This window comes from Hipposideros armiger, unplaced genomic scaffold, assembly GCF_001890085.2.
Source record: "Hipposideros armiger isolate ML-2016 unplaced genomic scaffold, ASM189008v1 scaffold_30, whole genome shotgun sequence".
NCBI lineage: Eukaryota > Metazoa > Chordata > Mammalia > Chiroptera > Hipposideridae > Hipposideros > Hipposideros armiger.
The window spans coordinates 4,579,068-4,590,401 of NW_017731380.1; the positions used below are offsets into that span (position 1 = coordinate 4,579,068).

General features: G+C 40.0%; 1 protein-coding gene across 1 annotated transcript in view; it reads right to left on the bottom strand.

The window, feature by feature from the left end:
- Positions 1-11,334, bottom strand: part of GALNT5 (polypeptide N-acetylgalactosaminyltransferase 5) — a 43,711-nt gene that overhangs the window by 11,255 nt on the left and 21,122 nt on the right. The window contains exons 4-7 of the mRNA XM_019636826.1: positions 5,030-5,165; positions 4,333-4,452; positions 1,957-2,074; positions 701-1,024 (exon numbers count right to left, since the gene is read on the bottom strand). Coding sequence (XP_019492371.1) covers positions 701-1,024; positions 1,957-2,074; positions 4,333-4,452; positions 5,030-5,165 — 698 coding nt within the window. The remainder of the gene's footprint in view (positions 1-700; positions 1,025-1,956; positions 2,075-4,332; positions 4,453-5,029; positions 5,166-11,334) is intronic.

Consider the following 11,334-nt stretch of genomic DNA (forward strand, 5'->3'; position numbering starts at 1 on the left):
AAGGAAGGAAGGAAGGAAGGAAGGAAGGAAGGAAGGAAGGAAGGAAGGAAGGAAGGAAGGAAGGAAGGAACTTAATTCTGCCTACAAGGACATAAGTGATCTGATTCTTCCGCCGTTTTCAACTTCATCTGGTGCCTTTTTCCCCTCTTTCACATCCTGACGACAGTCATCTTCTTTCTAGTTCTTGAATGCCTCAGATGGTCACATGTCTTACAGTTTTTGCACAGGGCATCCTCTGCCTGGGGTTCTCTTCTTTAGAGCTTGGCTGACTTTTCACCTTTCAGGCCTAACCTTCAACGTCTCCCCAGGGTTGACCACTCTAACTTAGGCTTCATCACTTGAAGCCAGTTCCCTAAATGAGAGTTGTTATATGTTTTATTTACACTTTACTTGCTTATTTCTTATCTTTTTTCCCTACTCAACTTTAAGCTCCACAAAGAAAGGATCGGTCCATTTCTGGAATACTACCCAGTTTATTGATACTCAGTAGGTATTTGCTGAATTAATCAATGAACATGGATGTCTAGAAACCTTCATCAAGTTTACCTATATTTAATCTTCAACCATGCTTTGTCTCATCTGCACTTATCCTTGGTATTTATTTATAATAGAATAATTCATTTTTTCCCACACAGTTTCAAAACTGTTTGGGGAATTTTATTTTTACAGAGTCAAATGTTAAATAGCTGCTTGAACTTACCACACCACTAGCCCTCACAAGGGGCGCCTTCAAGTCAGGAAAAACATTCTCCAAGTACCATTTGAAACTTTTACATTTTAGTTTCTTTCGAAGCTCCCGTTGTTGGGTGAGGTTTCCAACATCCAACCCTTGGTCTATGAGGTGGTCCCCGTGGCCATAGAACAGTTCCTTATACTCGTCAAGCCAGACCTCAGCAACTCGCACCAAGTTCCGCTCCACAGTCTTCATCCGGTCTTTGGGGAAGGAATACGGGTTGTCATTTCGGAATATGTGGCCCACTCGGGAACAAGGAATGATCTCAATTTCGCCACCACACATCCACACCTGGAATAATTTGATGATAAGCATCAACTACCAAATCATTGTCCATAAACCATGGGCAATTAACAATGAATGATGAGAACCCACCTAACAACTCTCTCCCTCCCCATCTGAAGTATTACGCTCAACTTCTAAAATCTTTGTCAATAGAAAATTATAGTCAACGGGTTTATTTAGTTTTGTATGTTGCTGTGGACCATCTTAGAATTAGTAAAATATCTTTTTTTTCCCCTTCCCTCCCCTGAAGTGTAAATTTTTTTTTTAATGAAGTCCTCACAGAATCCCAATATGTAAAATGAGTTCCTGCTTTAGTTGAATCAGGGAAAGGGGTATGTATTTCTATTTCTTCTGACCAGGAGCTCAAACTAATACCCTTTCTATAATATATTCCCCCACTCCATAGGAAAGCAGTTGTTTTGGGGATGTTCTCCACTATGGCTGCTGCTGTGGCTTTTTAAGCTATTAATCGGTGATTGTATCCATACCCAGAGTTCCCTGCTGTGTCTTCTTATGGCATACTGGTGGCCTGCCCTAGAGTCACTTTTTGTACTTCTGTCACTTGTGCTCTCCAAGATGACCCATAACTGAATGATTTCACTAATTTCAATATAGCAGACAAATGTTCCAGGAGAGTTATTTTATATCAAGTATGAATCCCACAGCATTTACACTGAATGGCAGACAATTATTTCCCCCATATTCAGATACAGAAACTAGTGCTATGAAATATTAGGGAGCTCTAATAAATTTCATGAGTGTTATTGATTCTTCCAAATTCAATCTTGAATATGAAAACATTAATCCAGGAGCCCTACAATTTCTGTAACATTTCCTCCCAGAGGCAGTCACATATCTGATTGTATTAGTAAAATAAAACCATTAAAAAATGATAAACTTTTAATTACAAATAGAATTTGAGAAACACTTCATAATACCTTGAATGACAACTCCATATTTTCTCCACCCCAAACATCAAGCCCGGGGTCATATGTTCCAAGTTCAAAAAAGTAATTTTTATCAATTGAGAATAATCCACCTGCCATGACAGGGCACCTACAAAAAGAAAAGTTTGTTTTTTATACTTGCTTGTCATGGGAGCTCAAACTTTAGTGTAGGTACCCTGTACAGTTGTGATGGACTTGGGAGGCATGTCAGAGTATCTACCAAGTGCCAAGAGGTCTTGGAATGGAGTCAAAATAGCACTTAAGTGACAAGTTCCCTGGTTCTTGGTGGCAGAGCTTGATTAGGGTCAGCAAAGACGGGGCCTGGAATTAGGATTCTCCTTTGTCCTCTGCTCCCTCACACAGGCTCTTCAGAGATGCTATTTGTAAAAAACACTTATTTAGTGATAAGGGAGTACCAGGCACTGTTATAAGTATTACACATGTATTAACTTAGACTTCACAAATATCCTGAGAGTATGTACCATTAAGAAACTACAACACAATGGTAAGAAGCTTTTCCAGGGTCCAATGAGGCTTAAAATTAGGTGTTCTGGCTTGACCCTGTGATCTCTCACTGCACTATACTCACTCAACTATAGGCAAACTTACTGACATCTTTTTATGTGGCAAATGCTTTTTAAAGCTCTATCTATCTATCTATCTATTGGGAGATATTATCTGATTTATTCTCAAAACAATCTAAGAGTTAGCTACTTTTATTGGTCTTATTGTAAGAATAAGGGAACAAAGACTTAAAGAGATTAAATAGCTTTTTAAAGCTCAAACTACTTGTAAGTATTAGAGCTGAGATTTAAACCCAAAGAGTGACTCTAGAGCCTTCCCTACTACTGTTATGGATCATGGGGGATAGACACTACATTTGATTAGACAAGGCAGTAATCACTCCCCCTGGCGGTCACCACTGAGACAGCTGAGGGCGGTTTCTGTGGAGAGCCTGCCCTCTGTTTAGGGTCTACAGCAATCTCAAGGGTAAAGTAATTCTTGCCCCATGTCTACCTCCCTTTCTCCACCATCTATGTACACATTCTCTCTGTATCCCAAATGTCCTTCCTAGACTACCCAGGATGCATTCTATTTCTAACTTTATGTTGAATATAATCTGAACTCAGCCACTACATTGACCCTCAAAATGGGTGTCTGAAAAAGGCAAAGAGGTTCTGTAAGGGTAGGATCAGAGCAAGAGCATTCAATTCAGGCAGATCTGAGTCTGAATCCCAATTGTTTCTTTTACTAGCTGGATATGCCCAGGAAAATTACTTAACTCTTTTAAGTCCCAATTTCCTCATCTTTATCATGAAAATACTACCTAGGGTTATATAACTAGGGTTATAAAGAGGGTTAAATGCATAGTGCTTGATCAATGATGGTAATCCTAGCTCACTGGCCAGGAGTATCAATTCTGAAAGCATCCTTCCTGGCAATGGATGAGGCATGCTTTATTGAGGGGTAAATTCAGGGAAAGCATGCTGCAAAGCATAGTCTGGGCTCAGGCTTTCTCTTGGGACTTGCTGGCTTGAGCCTACGTAAGTTCTTTCTCCTACGTAAAAAGCTCAGGACTCTCATTACTTTGGCTGAGGCTGTCTGCCTGCTTGTCCTGCAGGTCTAGACTCGGGGGGAAAATGTTAGGAAGCCTCCACTTTGGCTTCAGGGTTAAGCTGTATTCTTCAATCCAGATTTTCCATCAATAAAGCCCCGACTTTGATTCATATCCAGCTTCAGAGTCTATTTATTAATTCATTCACAGAAGTCGGTGCACCTCCCATGGAAGGGGTGAGACTAGACTGGAGAAGAAAATCCTAACAGTAGCTATTCTTTTTTTTTTTTTTTTTTAGCTGAGCCATCCTGCTACCTGTTGGCAGCTCAGCGGCTGCTCAGCTCAGGCTGGACTCGAACCGCTGTTGCTCAGAGCTCAAACTCTTGAGCGAGCTCTTAACCAACTGAGCCACTCAGCCAGCCCTTAGCTATTCTTATTATAATGATACTTCTGTTACTATTATTTACTCTCTTAATTTTTACTCATGTTGATTTTAATATTATGTGTGTTTATATAACATGTATGCAGCATTCAACTAGCTTAATGTTTCTTAGGTTGTAAATCCCAGAGAATGGGAATAGCATTAGTGAATTTCGCTACATTCAGGGTACAACTGACTGTGTAAAAATAAGTTTTGGTAGTAGGAAACTAATTTCTCAAGAAAACTTTGTTTGCTTTTGGTTACCTATTAGCTACAACTGTAATTCTTGATGTTCTATGGAATGACGGGATACTTTTTTTGTGAAATTGCTTTCTATGCCTTTATAAAAAGAAACATGACTGCTTGCTAATCTTAAATTTCACACACTTACCTTATTATATCAGTTTCTTTAATTCTGTTTTTTGCAACGATGTCTGGAGGAATTGTTCTCCAACCAAAGTTCATGGGCCACACAAAGATGCCTCTTTGAAAGTTGTCCACTGTCATGTAACTAATTCAGGAAAAAAATAAAAGTGCTGCCTGAGATCATACACATATATAATCAATCCGACACCACGTCTTGTTCAAATGAATGAAACAAGTGATTAGGTAAATGGTTTTACATCAATACAAACTTTTAAATAATACTTCAAGAAAATTTATGAGTATAATTTGCAGTGACTAATTGGCTAGATTGCTGATTTTTAACTTATACTTTTGTTAAAAAATAATATTCTGCCCATTTGGGGGGAAAACAACTTATAAATATATAATTTCCCACAAAAAGAACTAATCTTAAGGAAACCAAATATTTTGATGTTCAGCTGAATAGAAAGAGGAAAGAACTGCAAAATGAGTATTAGGATTTATTGGTATTAATTAGGGTTAAGAATTTGTGATGATCAAATAAACAGAGTGGCCTGCTCTGATCCCAGGATATCTATCATATATTTCCATTTATTTAAATGGACAAACTGTGCATTTCTTAGATTTGCAAACATGTACATATTAGGGGTATGACCAGTACTTTCTGTTGCTGCTGATTAAAGACTCACTTAGAAGTATCTTGTAGAATATGACAATATTACCTCATATCCTTATCATTGATGACTTCAATTACAGGACAGGCTACTTTCTTTCTACTTAAATAAACTCTTTCCAGAAGAGGTTCCAACCAACCAATGTTACATTCCACGTGAGAATCTAAGAATGTCAACACATCACCTAGAGAGCCAGAAAAAAAATCATTTGAAAATGCAATATAAGGTCTTAGGGATTGCTCCAGAAGTATGGTTGCAAAGGCAGTAAGTAGTCTTTCCTTCTCACTGAGTTCCTTGTTTTGATAATTTCACTTTATAATGAAATTTTTAAAAAAATTTATAAGCAGTTGTGTGGTGCAAGTATCATTTATGTTTGGGAAAAATATATAAGCCACTTATATGGATAGCCAAGACTCTGAAGGGAGTACTTAGTATTCGAGGTGGTTGCTTATGTCCCTTCTAAGGAGGTGGGTCTCATTAACTCTGGGGGTAGAGGATTGGGATTTCATTCTGCAGAAAACCAGGGGGAGTTTGAAATTCCAAGTTTGGCCTGAGGAATGATGCAGAGGAAAAACTGCTTCACATAATAGGGGTGAAAAGAAATTAAAGTGGAGGAACCAGCAGGAGTATGAGGTAGTGTTAAAAGGATTAGGGGGGCGGGGAGAGGGGAGATGGGGGTGTTTAATGGGTGTAATTTTGAGTTTTGCAAGATGAAAAGAGTTCTAGAGATAGGTTGTGAATATACAGTGCGAATATACTTCACAGTACTAAACTTCATATTTATGAAGGGTTAAGATGGTAAATTTTATGTTATGTATATCTTACCACAGTTAAAAAAAAAAGAGTTGTGAGAGAAAAAAACTTACAGGCCAGAAATATTTATTAATAATTTTTTAAATTAGTTGTGTGAAGTAACACTCACTCCCTTCCCCATGAATATTTCAGTAGCATTTATATTGTTCCAAATAGTGTGTGTATGTGTGTGTGTCTGTGTGTGTGTATGTGTGTGTGTGTCTGTGTATGTGTATGTATGCATATGTGATTAATAACTGGAGGAATCTGGCCCCTGTCCAAAATCCTATGTGTCCTCTTTCGGGCTCAACCATAGGCAATGACACAGGCTTTACGTGGCAGGCCTCATAAAGGAAAGCCCCCTGCCCACCCAGCCTTGGTGCTCACCAGTGCACTGCAGGCTCTGCAGGGCATTGCAGTCAAGGGCTCATGCCTTCCCTCCCCATTAGTTGCACACGCTGTTAGTGTATCTGCGTTCCTAGCCCTGGGCTTTCCGTTTGGAGACTTCCCTCTCAGGCCAAGACCTTATGGGAGGTAGGTAGGTCTTAAAGACATTTTTCTGCATTCTGACTGAATATTCAGTGCTTTTCCACCCCTCGCTCTGGCCCTTCTCCCTCAACCTGACCCCTGAGCCATAAAACAGAAAGAGCCTTTTATTCTGGACTCTTTCCACAGTGAGATTCATATCTGCTCTGATCCAGTGGTTCAGTGGCATTCTACAGGGAAAAATGGAACACTGGGGGAGCCAGTGTTTTCTTCTGTTTAGCTTCTTTACTTACACTATTGCAGTAAGAGATTCAAAACTTCACTGTACTTTTATTTCAGCTTATTGTTTTAATTGATCATTCTGACACTTAACTGCTCCCCTCAGCTCTTGACAAACCTATAACAACTTCATTTTTCATCTACTAAGTGCTTACTTTATGCCAGACACTGGTTTAAGTATTCTACATAGTTGTAATAAACTTTACAATAAACTGGAAGTATAAATGTAATTTTTATTCCCCTTTAAGTGGTAAGGAAACCGAGGAACAAAAAACTGAGGTAACTTTTTCAAGGCTGCACAGCTAAGTGGCAGCCTGATATTAGAAAATTGATAGTTCATTCCATAACTGGGGTTCTTAAAACATTAGCAAAAGATACAGAATTTTGAGAATGGGAAGGCTTAAAGTAAAAGCAGAAGACAGAAGTAAAGAACAAGATGAACACAGTATCTGGATGATGGATCTTCACTCACGGAACTCTGTAAACTACCTCTCAACTAATGGAATTCAGTATCCTACTCCCTGGTTCTGATCAACATGGGACTTTTGCAGGAAGCTAAAGAGCCGATCTTAGCCAAGGTCTTGAGAAGACTCCTTAGACAGAACTGGGCTGTCCCAGGCAGAAGACCTGCAACCCCTGCCAAGTCCCCCACTCTTGGAGACAGCAGTTACATCTCCTGATCATGCTAGGAGAGTCCTATTTTCAGGGAATTATAGCTTGTTTGATAATGAAAGATCATTCTCTCCTAAGAATGTCCTCTTGCATAGTCCTCTCCTTGTTTTTGGAAGGTTTGCAGGGGTCATCTAGGTGTGTAGAGTATGTAAGCATGTTCTGCTGAGGTTCCACGTGGCTGGTGATATAGAATATGTGAAACACAGTTTGCTTCCTCTCACCATTCCTACTCTTGTTCCATTCAGACCCAGTTATAAGGCGAGTCACTGCTAGACCCTGTCCTGGTCCCCACAGCAGGGTTAAAAGAGCCTAGATAGACTTCCTCAGTCCTCAGGGGCAGCAGAATGGGTCCCCAAGCTTGCATTCATTCAATTCCCCCCTGGCCCAGATATTCACAAGGCTTTTCATTCACTTGTTGCCAGGACACAAGGGTATAGGATGCTGAAAACATAGGGTGGAATTCTACATTGTTTTATTTGGGGGGGAATCCTCCCATGCATGAATGTTATTGGTCCACATTCAGACATTTCAGTTTTAAATAAGATCTCAGGGATCAGAACAGGGAACTGTGTAGCTGACTCTGAATGGAGTTTCTAACTGTTCTGGATATTATCTGTAGACATTTTACATAGTTTCTGACTCTGAGCGGCTTAGGGGTACAGTGCAGTGAACGTAGGATAGAAGTCACACAGAATTGCCTTTATCCCAGCTCTATTATTCTCAGTCACATTGAATAAGTAACTTTTAATCTTTTTGAGCCTTACTTATGGTGATATTTCTAATAACTACCTAATACCTAAATTCTTAATAAATGGTGAATATTATTTACTGTTTTTCAATGAGTGCTTCAACTACCACTCAGAATAAGTAACTCATTCTGGATTGCCTCCTGGTAGGTTTTCCTGCTTCCAAAGAGTAAGTCCCAGTAATACTGGATTGTTTACAGATCAATTTCACTGATATCTATCTATCTATCTATCTATCTATCTATCTATCTATCTATCTATCTATCTATCATTGGCCAACTCAGAGCCTCTCAATGAGCCAAACAGCTTGGGCTCCTTTTTGAGCATGGACCGCCACTTATATTTTGCCAACCAGCTCGGGGTATTGCTACCAGCACCAATTTGAGCTGGAGAGTTGTGTTTAGGATTCCTTGAGGGATGTGGACCTGGCTCGTCACTTAATTTTATGTAATGACTTATAAGTGATGCTAAGAAAGCCACCTGTTTTAACTTTAGCAGAAACAAGCTGTAGGACTTTGCAGAAGGACTGTGGTACTTCAGGAGGTCTCAGAATTGGCCAGGAGTTAGATATCACTTCTCATCCACATACTTACAGTTAGCCAACTGATTCTTTGGAATGTAAACAGCAATGTCAAGTATTTTGCTAAAGGCCACATCATGAAGGAAATGAGAACCTGCTCTTTACTGTGATTCTGGAGTGTACGTCTTTTTTTTTTTTTTAAGATTTTATTGGGGAATTGGGGAAGGGGAACAGACAAATTGCTGTCCTATTTGTTCTTCAGTCTAGTTGTGGAGGACATCGCTTCACTGGCCCATGTTGGTATTTTGATCATTGCACTCTTCCTGGGTGAGGCAGTCGCTCGTGCACCATTGGATGGCCACTCACAGTGGCTCATGGCAGCTCACGAAAGTGCACGCCAGCTGCCGGCCAGCCCCACTGCAGCCTACACCGTCGCCAGCAACTCACGGCAGCCCAGCTCCAGGTCGAGCTGTTGTTCACCATCTTAGCTGTAGAGGGCACAGTGTCATTGGCCCATGTGGGATCTGAACCGGCAGCTCTGCTGCTCAGAGTTCGCGCTCCCAAGAGAACTCTTAACCAACGCGCCACTCGGCCGGCCCTGAAGTGTACTTCTGAACTTGACCAACTACAGGCTCCTCCTGGTAAGGCAATAAGTCAACAGGCCCTTTCATTGGTAGCACAGGATCCAAGTAGTCAGGTTATTCTCTTGTACCTCAATTACTGCATCTCTTCTTCCATTGCTTTCATATAGGGGACTTTCCCTAGAGATCCTTGACTGTAGCCTGCCTACCCTTCACATTTTGAAATCCTCCTGGGTCTCTCTAACTCCTCATTCACGGTAAACAACTGATTCGACCTGATCCTTTTGACTGAATCAGATTCAGATGAAGAACCTATCATGCCCTGGAACTGAATGTGTAATGGACATTGCTAGTGGCCAGAGAGTCAGTGATTTGCCCTTATTATTTTGTAGAAGACTCTTTCAGGCTTTCAGAGAGCCTGATAATAACAAGGACTGAAATGGGGCCTCTGGACTTTTGTTTCTGCATGTCCTTGAATGTCCAATCTCACCCTTGACGGTGGCTTCCTTTCCCTTTTTTCCCCCCTGAATTCTAAAGGGCAAATCTATAGGGGACAATAGCTGTTAAGGCCTGTCAGTTTCTGATACCAGATTAGGTTCTTATCTTCGATCTCTTTGTTCAGTTAAGGCATTCTAGAGAAAATTTCTCCACTGGTATCTTTACTGATCTCTGATTACAAAGACTCTTTAGACCCAGCAGATCTCCTGCCTATGCTGTACTTGTGAGGCCTGTAGCACACCCAGGGTGGGGCTGAGAGAACTCACTAAGCTATCCAACTCCATTCAATGCCAGCCCTGAATGGTCCCTAAATTATATCCTCAGCTAAAGCTGGTACAGGATCCTGTATCCCCTTGAATTTCCCATGGGTGTCAGGCTACTCAAAGCATGGGCCACAGACACTACTGTGCTAATGTGCTCAAGGGTATGAATGGATGACTGAGAAACAAATTTATTTTTTTACATTTGAGTATACTAATTCAAAGGAATTAGTTTACAGTTGTAACTATAAGTAGTTGAGCAGGCCAATTAGGCTACTGCTTTGATAAAGTTCATAACACCCTATCTGAAGGCAGCCTCCCATGTTGTCTTAACAGTTTTGACTATTATGGAGATCACTATCAGCATACTTTGTGCTCTATGCAGGTAGAGAGAGATTTTTTTATATGTAGCACATTTTTGGTCCTGTAGTCACCAGCTTTCTCTACATGGATGTTTAATTTTCATCTCAAACTTACATGGACAAAATGAGAAGTCAGTTGCAATCCAAATATTCTAATTATGGCCTCACCACCCACCATTTTTTTCAGATTCCAATCCTAGGGTTTTTTTTTTACTCCTCTCATTTATTATTATCTTCATGTCTTGTCTTATGGAAAGTCCACAGTGTATTCTAAATCTGAGCACTCCCTCCATTTGCCTCAGTACCTCCCTGGTGCCTGGACAACTATAATAGCCTTCTAATTGTTCTCCCTATTTCATCTCTCATCTCCCTAATATCCAATCTCTATAAGTGACCAGAGTGAACTTTCAAAAGTAAATCAGACAATTTTATGCTCCTCTTTAATGTCCTTCATTGGCTTAATGTTAAACCAAGAGTAATGCCTACACTTCTTAAATGATGCATACAACTTTACCTTTGTCTTTCTTCCCCAATGAATCCACTACCACTCTGTCTATGGTCAGCCTCCATTGGCTATAATAAACTTCTTTCTTTAACTTGAATATACAGAGCTTGTTCCATTCACTGGGTATGTTCTTCAGCTCAAAAGTTACCTACTTGGATTATTTCTTGACTATCCTACTTTTGCATCATTTGGAAATTAAACGTGGAATTTCACTTAAGTTTTCTGAATGTTGTCCATCATTACAAATCTTAGTTGTTACTGCAATGCCAATTTTGGAGTGATATATTTGTTGCCAATTGAAAACTTCTCTTACAGAGAGAAACTTTTTTTTTAATTTTAATTTTTATTTTTAGCAAATTAATGTAATAAGAAGAGTTCCAAATTTTGAGTCTAGTTACAAGGAAATGAAAGTCAAGTGAGCAGATAATTCACCATCAGCATATACTTGAATCCAAGCTTAGGTAGGGGTCTGCGATGCCATAGCTTATAGGAGCAGAATGGTGGCTGTCTAGAGGCAGTAAAATCCAGTAAATAAGAGTGCAGATTCTGGAGCAAAGGTTTCTGGGTTCTAATCCTGGCTCTACCACTTACTAGCTAGGAGAATTCGGGCAAGTCATAACCTCATGTGCCTCTGTATTCTCATCTGTAAAAT